The sequence below is a fragment of the Triticum dicoccoides genome, chromosome 3B, assembly GCF_002162155.2.
Source record: "Triticum dicoccoides isolate Atlit2015 ecotype Zavitan chromosome 3B, WEW_v2.0, whole genome shotgun sequence".
Lineage (NCBI taxonomy): Eukaryota > Viridiplantae > Streptophyta > Magnoliopsida > Poales > Poaceae > Triticum > Triticum dicoccoides.
The window spans coordinates 154468806-154481780 of NC_041385.1; the positions used below are offsets into that span (position 1 = coordinate 154468806).

General features: G+C 45.1%; 1 protein-coding gene across 1 annotated transcript; it reads right to left on the reverse strand.

Annotated features, from left to right (window-relative positions):
- Window positions 1–4472: 4472 nt before the first annotated feature.
- On the reverse strand, window positions 4473–5351 carry LOC119281025. The gene has a single exon (XM_037561677.1). The coding sequence runs from the start codon at window positions 5237–5239 to the stop codon at window positions 4697–4699; it is 543 nt and encodes a 180-aa protein (XP_037417574.1). The 5' UTR covers window positions 5240–5351; the 3' UTR covers window positions 4473–4696.
- Between the last annotated feature and the right edge of the window lie 7624 nt (window positions 5352–12975).

Consider the following 12975-nt stretch of genomic DNA (forward strand, 5'->3'; position numbering starts at 1 on the left):
AATATTATACTTTTGAGATTTTTTTTATCCAAGGTGGTACTATTTTTTCAGAGTGGTCGGCCTATCCCTCCTCTAGCGACGAGACCTGGGTTCGATCCCCAACGTCCACAATTTTTAGATTTCTTTTCTCACCCATGTCGTACCCATATATGTGTTCATCGGCCGGCCCATGGCGGGGCTTCACTCCCCTGTTTTTTTTTCAATTTTAATTTTTGTCTTTTATTTTCTCATTCTTTTTTCTTTCTTCTTTCTTCTTTCTTCTTTAAATTAATTGGGGATCTTAATATTCTAAAAGTTGCGAGTTAAAAAAATGTTTCAGAAATCTAAAAATACGTGAATACAAAATTGTTTAGAAAATCATAATTTTTTTGCAGATTCAAAAATGTTGGTGGTTTTGTAAAACTATTCGCAAAATTATAAAAAAATCACAATGTGGAAAAAATGGTCGGAAAATAAAATCATGTTCATAATTTTGAAAAAAATGGTCGTGTATTCAAAACATATCCGGGAATCTGAAAAACAAATTCCATGACATTTTCAAATTTGTTCACAAAAATAAAAATAAATATTTGTTTTTTTAATTTGTTCCCCAACTTTTAGAAAAAGTTCATCGATTCAAAAAATGTTTGTTGAGACAAAAACATTTAATGAGTTCGAAATTGGTTCATACATTTAGAAAGATTGTAAACAAAACTAATGTTCATGATTTTTTTTTGAGAAAATCAATTTTTTAAAAAGATTGTTTGAAAGACTGTTCACTGGTTCAAAAGTATTTTATGTCTAGGATTTGATTAGTTTGTCCAAAGTCTTTATATGTCTTGGCGTTGCGAGTAGTTCGTGCTCAATGAGATTTGCTTTTAAAGTTTTAAACGTTCCCTTGTGCAACATAATTAAAAGTGTGACATGCACTGGCAGACTCATAGCCTTGGAATTTACCGCGTCGAATGCATTGTGATCACGTGGACACAGGGCCGGTCCGGAGATTTTGGGGGCCCGGGGCGAAGCCAAAACTCAGGGCCCCTAAGTATAACCATCACTAAAAATAATAACCAAAATATCTACTATAAAAGACTCAGTTCATGATGGTGGTGTGTGTGTCATCATCTATTTTTTATCATTGATCTGCATCTAACACATGTGAGGTAGGTTATGTTTTTGAAAAGAGGCCTCCACTACTCCAAACCTTGTTTGCAGAAAATCCCTTAGTCTCTCCAAACGCCCGAACCCTTCCCCACATCGTCCAAACAAATAAGAGGGATATAGTTTGGATGAATTCTAACATATTTTTTAGTGATACATATTATTAACAGGGTGATTTTTTTTCAAGTTTAGTACCAGTTTTTTTTTTGGATTTGTTGCAATGCACACACAATTTGCTAGTGCGTGTATATATGCCTGAATCAATTCAAAACCAATATTTATAGGAAATAGTTTATACCCACAAACACGTTGTTGAAAGAAGAAAAATGTAAATCATAAGTTTAACAGTGTAAAAGCTAAGCGTCATATTTGCAAGGAAAAATTACTTACTTAGTTGATAGGGAAATAATAATATGGTTTACCTCAAATCAGTTGGATCAACGTCAGGGATGGCATGGGCGCTCGGCGATGATGCGAAGTACACTTGCACCGGCAACGTGATGTACATGGGTGTGTCAGTATGGTACGCTCGGCGATGGCACGGTATGGATGACTTCTCAAGTGGAGATTGGAGAACCAAGTTCGCCGGTAAAACGAAGGCTCCCGATCAGATCTGGGGGTCGCGAACTAGCGATTGGATCTCGGAAGGGAATTAGGAAAGCGAACAGACGTGCGTTCAAGGCTATAACTACGCGTACGATGAGTTGACGAACCGGCTGAGTGTGTGGGCTCGCTCCGTCCGCATGTCCAGCCCATGTACTGCTTAACTGCGAGTGTACTTAGGGTGGGGGCCCCTGCATCTTGGGGGCCCGGGGCGGCCGCCCCCTCTGCCCCCCCTCAGGGCCGGCTCTGCGTGGACATCACGACCATCATCGGCTAGGGTGAGAAAAAAAATAAATGACAACATGGTGAGCCACTATGTTAAAATAGAGTACGCTCATATATCAGGATATTGAGTCATCTTTATTTGGTTAGCTATAATTTTTTGTCTCCCGTTGCAACGCACGGGCATATTTGCTAGTACTAATAAAGCAAGGTGTGTTTCTCTAATTTTTTCATCCATTCACCAATATTATATTTTTGAGATTTTTTTTCTATCCAAGGTGGTACTATTTTTTTTTGGTCAATCCACACATATAAAATCACGACCAATTTTCCGCTCGCCCGCACGTAACTAGCCCATACACCCATACTGGGCCATGCAGCCACCCGACTGGGCTTTCTGGAAAGAGCAAAAAAAATAATGGGCCACGCATAGCGTCATCATGAAATAATTATACCACACTGGAATCGAACTCCTGACCTCCCCAAGGCTCAAACTCAAAGAACCGACTAAGCTACAAACTTTTGATGTCAAATTATCCCACCTCGAGTTTTTTAATCAGTTTGCACCAGTTAATATACCGGATGCGCTGGAAATCAACAAGCAGACCCAGAACATCACCTTCGTGATTGAGGCAAGCTAATTAAATGGATCGGCGAATTAAAGAAAGGATTGTGGGCTTAAAAGAAGGGAATAATATGGTCTCAGGTAAATTAAAGGAAATATTGTGGGATCGGATTTGGCTAATTGAATGAAATTGTGATAAATAGGGATACGTAAAGAAGGATTGTGGGCTTGATTGTGTGGTGAGGCTACTAATTAAAAGGAAGGCTAAGGAATGATTGATTGTGTGGGCGGGCGTACAACCATTGAGGACATGCGCCTTGCTCTCAGGAAGGAAAGGCTATTAAAAGAATAAAAAAAATCCTGCCTCAGGTATAGATAAGAAAATAAAGATGCTACTGCCAGGAAGGGGAAAAAACTAACGTGATCCTTTGAAATCTAGAATAAGTGTCGTTTTAATCAAAAAATCATGCTACACTTACGACATCATCAGTACAATTTTTGTAGGACGCTGCCAATCAGACCGTCCACCTCTCAAGTCAGCCTCAAGTGTAGCACAACTTAGGGTTGGATTTCCCATTGTACTGGAATCGGATGCCCAAGTATCGTACGTGAAATAGTTTCATTAATTAAAAGAAGGAATTAAACTATCAACAAAAAATTTGGTCGTGCGCACATACAACATGGACAGTGACACAAAATTTAATTTGTGTCAATTAAAATGTGTTTGTGCCTTTTCAATGATGTCCTCTAATTTTTAAAATCTTTCACGCATTTTAAAACGTTTGGGTAGTTTTAAGATAAGTGTTCACGTATTAAAATAATGTTGATATAATTTAAGAAATGCTCATCCTTTTCTCAAAAACAAACTTCATGTCATTCTAAAAAGTGTTCAACTTAGGGTTGGATTTCCCATTGTACTGGAATCGGATGCCCAAGTATCGTACGTGAAATAGTTTCATTAATTAAAAGAAGGAATTAAACTATCAACAAAAAATTTGGTCGTGCGCACATACAACATGGACAGTGACACAAAATTTAATTTGTGTCAATTAAAATGTGTTTGTGCCTTCTCAATGATGTCCTCTAATTTTTAAAATCTTTCACGCATTTTAAAACGTTTGGGTAGTTTTAAGATAAGTGTTCACGTATTAAAATAATGTTGATATAATTTAAGAAATGCTCATCCTTTTCTCAAAAACAAACTTCATGTCATTCTAAAAAGTGTTCAACTTAGGGTTGGATTTCCTATTGTACTGGAATCGGATTCCTAAGTATCGTACGTGAAGTAGTTTCATTAATTAAAGAACAAATTGAACTATCAACAACAAACTTGGCCGTGCCCACATCCAACATGGAAAGTGACACACAATTTAATTTTTGTGTCAATTAAAATATGTTTGTGCCTTTTGAAAGGTGTCCTCTAATTTTTAAAATGTTTCATGCATTTTAAAATGTTTGTGTAGTTTTGAAAGAAGAGTTCATGTATTAAAATAAATGTTGATATAATTTAAGAAATGCTCACCCTTTTCTCAATAACAAATTTCATGTCATTCTAAAAAGTGTCCAGGTGCTTAAAAATATATTCATCATTTTAAAAATATTCTTGCTCTTTAAAAAATGTCCATGTGATTTGAAAAATATTTTTGTTTTTTTAAAAGAATGTTGATGCATTTAAAATAAAATATATACAATTTAAAAGTGAGTGGGTGTATGAGGGATGATGTAGGCCGTATCTCGGGAAGCGCAGACGTTAAATCAAGCTCGACGAGATTAGTTTTCAAACTATTTGACATTCACTTGCAATGGTATGGTTCAATGACAGGTGTGTGTATCGTGGTCGAGATTATCACATTGGAATTCAACACGTCGGAAGCATTGCTATCAGGTGTTCATCACGGCCATGATCGACGAAGGCTGGAAGGAGGATAAGCTACAACACGATTCAGCCGCTATGTTAAAATATATAATGTGAACATGTGGAGGGGTCTCCAGTCGAACTTATTGTGCTAGAAGCATGCACTCCTTTCTCTCGTTGCAATGCACGAGCATGTTTGCTAGTAAATAGAATAAGAAAAAAAAAAGAACAAAAAATGCAGCTTAGCTACTCCAGCAGCAACGCGGCCACATTCGAATCGAGGCACGACTCGACCGACCTCATGGCCTCGATCATATCCCCATCACGGCGCCGATCTCGACGCGCCTCCCGGTGCCGGTCGCTGCCTGGCGAAACCCCACGCCGTTGCCGCAGCCACCGACCAGGGCCCCGCTCTCCGTCTCGGCTGATTCAGGTGCTTGGCGCTTTTCGCCGTACAAGGCGTCTTCTTCAGCGAAGCGCAGGCGCAGGCGCCCGTCGGCGCGGGACGCACAGAACACCTCCCGCGGCCGCTCGACCGGCCGCACCACCTGGGTGAGGATGAGACGCCCGCCACGCCGCTCCGCGCGCATGAACGCCTCGGCCGGCCTCGGCATCGCCGGAGGGAGGCGCCTTTCGCCTCGCCGCCTCTTGCCCGCCAAATTCTGAAGCTCCACCATTCCCGCGTTGTGCCCGTCCTCGTCCACTCCGGCGCCGGCGCCGGCCGGAAGCTGCTCGATCTCCCCGCCGACGTCGCCGCTCTCCGACCCGAGGCTCTCTGTGCACGCACCCACGGCTTCCCTCTGCCAGTAGCCGGACACCATGGCGGCCGACGCCGACGCCGTTCGCCGCAACATAGATATATATTTCTTGTTTCTTCCTCTGTTCTCCGTATCTTTTTCCTTTCTCGGTGTGGATGGACTGAAGAGATGGTGTGAGGGCAATTCCTCCGCTTGCGTATGTTTCTGCAGCGTGCGCAAGTGGGCAGCTGATCTCCAACTGACGTGCTGGCCCACAGATATCGAGGTTCACCTGTCAGTTGCCTGTAGTGTCAACCAACCGCCGCCAAGCTGGTTGTTAGTTGATACAGCTGTGGGCGCCGCCGCTTGACCGGGGCCCACGCTACCCTAGCCTCCACGCAACCAGCTAGTCGTACTCATCGTGTTGCAGACACACGGGGTCCAGGACCCACCTGTCGGTGGAAGATAAGCCCTACGACGAGGTATATCTGGTCGTGCAGGGTCCCAGTTTTTTTTCCAGAAAACTTTCTATCTATTCATTTCAACCGTGGCAATTCATTTCAATCGTGGCGTACAAGAAATACAAGAAATAATAAAAATTACATCCAGATCTGCGGCCGAAATCACTATTTTGACCCTTTCAGCAAACTTTGTCACAAAGTGAACTCGACATGAAAGTATTTCACGATCTAACCCTTTTAGAAACGCCATAGCCGGCGGCGTTTCTGCCCAACATACCAACGCCGAGGTAGCTAGCGCTTCTATCCAACAAAGAAACGTCGAGGTAGTTCGCGTTTCGGACCAGATGAGAAACGCCAAAGGCCTTGGCATTTCTTCGCTAGCACCCAACCCACTCGCTGCCTCGTCAGGGTCTTCCTCCTCAGCTGCCAGAGACGCCAGGCCAGAAACGTCAAGGCTAGCGGCGTTTCCGACCTTCTTAGAAACGCCAAGGTAAGAAACTACTCGATAACCAGGGCCGCAACGCCAAGACTTATAGCGTTTGTCTCTTGGTCAGAAACGCCAACGCCTATGGCGTTTCTTACATGGTCCAAAACGCGACCTACCTCGGCGTTTCTTTGTTGGACAGAAGCGCTAGCTACCTCGGCGTTGCTATGTTGGGCAGAAACGCCGCGGGCTATGGCGTTGCTAAAAAGGGTCAGATCGTGAAATACTTTCATGTCGAGTTCATTTTGTGACAAAGTTTGCTGAAAGAGTCAGAATAGTGAAAAAGTCCCAGATCTGTAGACCACATAGCACCGACTACAAGCAATGAAGCGAGTCGAAGGCACGCCCTCGCCGGAGTCGGGCACAACTTGTTATAGTAGACAGATGGGAAGTCATCGTGCTAAGGCCCAGTAGGACCAGCGCACCAGAACAGCAAACGCCGCCGATGAAGAATAAAGTAGCTCGAAAGGATCCAATCTGAAGACACACGAACATAGACTAACCACAACCAGATCCGAGCAAATCACCCGAGGATGGGTCCGCCGGAGACACACCTCCACACGCTCACCAACGACGCTAGACGCACCACTGAAATGAGAACTAGGCGAAGAGACCTTTATTTCATCTTCAGGGAGCCATCGCCGTCTCGGCTTCCTAAGCAGGACACAAACCCTAATAAATCTCAAAGGAACGACTAACAACGGAGCCCTTCCGCCGGTCCTTGCCAGGATCCACCGCGCCCCATGGCCCTAGGGCCACTGGAACACGGCGGACCTGCGGCGGAGCCGGCGAGAGGCACAAACCCTAGTTTTTCCTAGAGGAGGAAATTTCGTGTATTATCTGCAAAAAAAGGGGGTACGGCGAGAGCACACAAAGTTACACATATGCCACGTACGTCCTGATGCAGAGTCACCGACGCGTGGGGTCTGATACACGTGGGACCCGCAGGCCAGGGGGGAGTACCGTTTTGTTTTTGCGCTCGCTCGTGGCTGGTGGAGAGTTGGAATGCAACGAGCCAACGAGGGCAGCTCGGGTTTCTAGTTAGGTGATGTGCTGGATTGGATGGACGGCGGTGAGGTGTTGTGGTGGATTACTGATCTACGTAGATCAAGTACAATAGAATGATGTAGACGGAAATCCTTTGGGGAGCAAGTACAATAAAATGATGTAGGCGGGCTATAAGCCTTTAAATATTATATTTTGGATGAGTTGAAGAAGAGAGAGTAGGAGAGAGAAGGGAAGCAGACTATTGATTAACAACCGGCTGCAGCACGTGCTCCTAAGCATGTTGTGATAGACGGAGGTGGGCCGTGTACCAGAAAAAGTAGTAATATTTATATGCACTATTGTACTTGCCGGCTATAAATTTGGCTATAGATAATGTGGCAAGACCATATAGCAAACAACTAGCTATACTATTAACCATGCTCCTAAATATTATAGTTTGATGAGTTGGAGGAAAGATGAAAAAAGCAGGCTACTGATTAACAGCTGGCTGCAGCACGCACTCCTAGACATTTTGTGAGAGAGTGAGATTAGCCATATATCAACAAAATAATCATACATATTTATATGCAACTATTATACTTGCCGCTATAAGCTTGCCTACAAATAATGTGGCGAGATCATATGGCCAGCAACTGGTTATACTATGCTTGTACGAAGAGCTAGTGGCTGCTAGCCTACAAGTGGCAAATAGGAGTAGCATGTCTAGCGTAAGCCGATGCCTGGTTTATTTTTATTTATTTTTGAATACGCACAAACATGTATATCATATGTTTAAAGAGAGAGGGTGAAGAGACCCTTCAACTGCTGAGTTACAAGAAAACACCCAATCCCACCACGAAAAAACGTGTATACAATTCACTCCTCACTCCTAACCCATCTAGAGAAAAACCTGAAATAAGGATTCTAAATGTTGGGCTACGGTAGGTGCATCGGATGCAATATACTCCCTCCATTTTTATTTACTCTCTATATTAAATTTGATTGAAATCGAATTTCGTAAGGTATGATCAAGTTTATAGAAAAGAATATAAACATTTACCATAACAAATCTATATCATGTGGAAGTTATGATGAATCAAATGATAATGATTTGTTATTGTATATATTAATATTTATGTCTATAAACTTTGTTAAAGTTTACAAAGCTTGCCTTTGACCAAAACTAATATGGGGAGTAAATAAAAACGGAGAGAGTAAAATTTTCCCAACGCGCAGATCAACCAGGAAAATGCTACAGAGATGAATCACAAATCCGTACCATTAGATCCGTAGTACCGTGCAACGAAAGTAGAGTTGGAGCAGGGCGTCCGCGGTGTTCATCTCCTCGTCATCTGATCTCCCTCAAACTGCCGATCGCTAGATCCCAGGAACAGGTTCGCCGGAGCGGCGTAAGTGTATGTAACACCCCCATGTATTAAGCTACAGTAATCCCTCATGATTATGCTAAATCATTTTGATTTGCAATGCTTAATCACCTGGGTTCAAATCTCATTTCAAATTCCACCTCTGAAATTAATTCAAACTTAAAGTGAGAATTTAAATTCACCAACATGGTTGGAAATTAGTTGATCTTTTAGCAAATATTCCAAAACAAATTATGGTTAAGGAAAACAACATCACTTGTTTGCTCATTTGGGCTCTAGCATTTAAAACAGTGCCAAAACAGCTTTTTAAATGCTTTTCTAATTTATGAAAATTCCAAACTATTTTAAATGCCTCCCAAACTTTTTGTGGCAGTGCCAAAAATTACAATATTAATAAGGGACCGTGTCCCATATTCTTCAAAACTCATTTGCTATTGAAAATAAATGCAAAACAAAAGAAATAAAAGAAAATAGAGAAGAAAAGTAAAAAAAAGAAAAGAAAAAGGGCATTATGCCCTTGCCCAGCCGCGGCAACAGTGTGGCCTCGCTTGCCAACCCCAGCCTTTCGTCCTCCTCTCGCTACAGGAGAAGGTCGAGGCGCCATGGCCGCATGCGCTTGACGTCGCGCACTGCTGCGCTGCGGGAGGATAAGGGCAAGCCCCCTGGCTTCCCCTCTCACTCCCCCGAAACCTTAGCGTGCCTAGTTCTTCCCCGCACTCACCCTCCATCTCTGTCTCGCTCGTCCGAACGCAGCCATGGACGCGCCCCGGTGAAGCTTGCGGCCGCCGAGCTCCTTCCACCTCTCCGACCTGTCCAAGGGTTCCGCCTCCATCGCCCACACCTCTCTGACAAGCCCCGCGTCCGGACGAACCACGTAGCGACGTCAATGACCTCTTCTTCCACCTACGGTCGGCGCCACGCCATCGTCGATTCCGCCGCCGTCTGCTGCTCCCAAACCCCGACAAGCCTTTCTTGAGCTCCACGGTGAGCTGGCGCCCATGTCCCCTCTGTTTCCCCATCCCTCCGCGTACGTAGCCGTCGTCTCCACCATGGTCGCACCCACCACCGCGGTTGAGCTCGCCGTCGTGGCCCCTGTTGCCGTAGCCCGCGTCCGAGCCCGACATCGAACTCCTGGAGCCCCAGGAGCCCAACGCGCCTAGCCCCGTCGTTTGTCGTGCCCTGCTTCGACGTATCCAACCTCGCCGTACTCCGACGCCCACTGTGGTTGTCACCGCTGTCGTTCATGGCCTCCCTGAGCCCAGCCAGTGCCACCAACGCGCGCGAAACCTTGTAGTCGTTCGAACGCACCATTCCACGCTTTGATCCATGGCCAGACGGTCGTCTCCGAGAGCCGCCGCCTTGCAGGATGGTCGCCGGCGGCTTAACGCAGGTCGGCTAACGTGTCTAACACCAGTAGCCGCTAACCTCGTCCCTGTGAGGATGACAGGTGGGCCCCAACTCGCTAATCTACCCGTGTTATTTTTTTTGAACGAGAACCCATGTTAATTAGTGCACTAAATAAGCTACCCTAAATAGCTACTCACACTGGGGCCCATCCCTCCTAATTAATCCGCGTGTAATTAATTTAAGTACTGTTAACCCCACTTGTCTACCCTAAATAGCTACTCACACTGGGGCCCACTATTCTTTCGGATAAGGCCTTGTTGAGTCTGCAGGCTGGCCGACATGTCAGCCTGTGCTGACCAGCCGGTTGACTCAGTCAATGGGCCCCACCAGTCAGCCTCTGTGCTGGTCTGCTGGGTACAATTTTGGGTACATCTAGTCTTTTAATATAATTTTGAATTAATTTAATTCTTGTAATTTCAGAAAATCATTTAAACTTTGAAAATTAATAGAAAATAAATCGTAATTCTGATGAAAATAATTTATATGTGAAAGTTGCTTAGAAAAATATAACAAATCCGATTATGCTACCCACATACCTGTCACATGTCTCCAACACAGCAAACATGGACCCTCCCCTCCGGATCATCTGTATCTGCCTAAAGCTGCGGAAATATCCACCGATATTTTCCCGCTCTGTCTGTATCGCTTAGCACTGCGTTATGTCACCCCTAGCACAACATATTGCCTTATCATGCATCATGATGCATTTGTTTGCTTAGTATTTATTGTTTCTTCCCCCTCTTCTCTCTGGTAGACCCCGAGACCGACGCTGCTCCCGGGTACGACTACACACCTGTCGACCAGCCCCTTTCAGTAGAGCTTCCAAGCAAGCAAACCCCATTGATCATCCCTATATCGCCCATTCTTTCTCTCTCATGCTTGTGTTAGATTTTGCTACTGTTGTTTGATAGCTCCTATTCTGATGCATAGCCTGCTTCTATAACTTGTTGTTGTTACCTTACCTATTATCTTATATGCTTAGTATAGGTTGGCTAGTGATCCATAAGTGAGCCCTCACCCTTGTCCTTGTTGCCCCGCTTTCTTACCGATGACTCGATCAGTGTGATCGACGTGCAGAGACCGACACATCACCGACACCCCCTAGTTGTACGACTCTGCCGAGCTACTATCGAGTGCCGAGGGTGATACCTCATATCGCACTCCTGGTGATATCTCTGTAGTGTAGCTAATCAGTCGTGGATTACGGAGGGCGATACCTCCTTCACCACTCCGATGATGACTCTGTCGTGCAACACCTCAACTGCGGACCCTTCGAGTGTGATTCCTCCAAGGTCAACTTGATGGTTACATCGAGTGGGTTCCCCCTTGATGTTATGAACACACGGATACCTTGACATTACCTCAATCCCTTGTTGAAGTCGGGTCGACCCCGGGGGGTACCCATGAGAGTTATTGAAGTCGGGTTGGACAGGAGGGTACCCACGAGATAATTACGAGGCATGGCCGGGCAGGCAAACCGCCCTAGAGAGGGATGGGCCTGACCCTTGCCGTAAGTCCTCGAGACGGGGCGACAGGATAACTGATCGTCTCCACACACTCCCAAGACACTAACGGGTTTTAATATGAGATCTAAGTAGGCCTCTGGCCTTTTTGCACTAACCACCACGCGGGAATAAGTATGGGCACTCGGCGTCGTACCATTCTTCCAAAAGCTCTTAGACGTTAGCAGTTTAGCGGTGCGCACCCGATTGGACGGTAACCACCTGCGCTTGTATAAGGGGGTGGGTCTACTCCAGGCCGCGTTTGCAATGTGCAAGATTGCAAAGGACGATTGGCCCATGACACCTTCGCATTTAGGATGTAGACCGGTGTGCTTGCCTCTCTGTTGAGCCTAGGTAGGACTACAGTGTGTCGATCAGCCGAGGTTGGGCATGACTTGGAAAAGTGTGTCCGGCCAAAATTAATCGAGCGTGTTGGGTAAGTTGGTGCACCCCTGCAGGGAAGTATATCTATTCAAATAGTCGTGTCCACGGTAACGAATGCTCAGAGTTGTTCCCGATCTATTACAACTAGAACTGAATACTTGAGACATTAAATGGATATGATGGCTCCGGGATCGCTTTCTCGCAGGGACTCGAGGAAGGATCTCCGAGCTTTACTAAATATACGGTTACTTTATAATATGCTAATCTGCACTCTTCTAATGCTGCAAGACGCTGCAAGATGCTAGTCTACGATAGACTAGGCCTTCCCTATATTCTAGCATTTCTGTAGTATAGTCCAAAGATATAGCCCCATTCCTTTGATACTGATGCATACTTAGTATAGAACTGATGTAAGTCTTGCGAGTACTTTGGATGAGTACTCATGTTTGCTTTGCTACCTCTTTTCCCCTCTACCCGATTGTTGCGATCAGATGACGGAATCCAGGAGCCAGCTAATTCCACCGCTGAGTACTACTACCCCAACGGAGCCTACTACTACATGGAGACCGCCGATGAATAGGAGTAGTTAGGAGGCTCCAGGCATGAGGCCTTCGCCTTTTCAATTAGATGTTGTTGTTTTGCTAGCATTCTTAAGGCAAACTTCTTTACTTATGTCTGTACTCGGATATTGTTGCTTCCGCTAACTCTTGTGTATTCGAGCCCTCGAGGCCCCTTGGATTGTAATATAATGCTTGTATTATATTATTTGTCTCTAGAGTTGTGTTGTGATATCTTCCTGTGAGTCTCTGTTCTTAATCGTGCGCATTGGCGTGTATGATTTGTGCATGATTGAGTCGGGGGCGTCACACTTTACCGCCTCTAATGGTATCCGCTTGCGTAGGAGGAACATCATGTGGTGGACTGCTATATCTAATCGCATAGCCGACGACGAGTAGAGGTGGCTAGTTGCAACACATGCAAAGCCCTAGTGACGACACCGAAGCGATCAATTGAATGAGTGTACCGCACCTCCACTATATATAGGCATCCATCACGGGATCAACACTTGGGCCTCCCACGGATCCTAAAGCCCAAATTCTGTTCGGCCTTGATACAAGTTCCAGCAGGATCGCATCTGACTCATGGAGTCGGATCTGGCCTCACAGGTTCCTTCCCTTAAGTGTGCGACCCCTTAGATTCAAGTCGGTTTGGTCACATGTCGGATCATCTCTGACCTGCTCGG

What these genes read in the sequence shown, in the direction of transcription:
- LOC119281025 (XM_037561677.1), bottom strand. Translation starts at nt 5,239, where the DNA reads ATGTTGCGGCGAACGGCGTCGGCGTCGGCCGCCATGGTGTCCGGCTAC.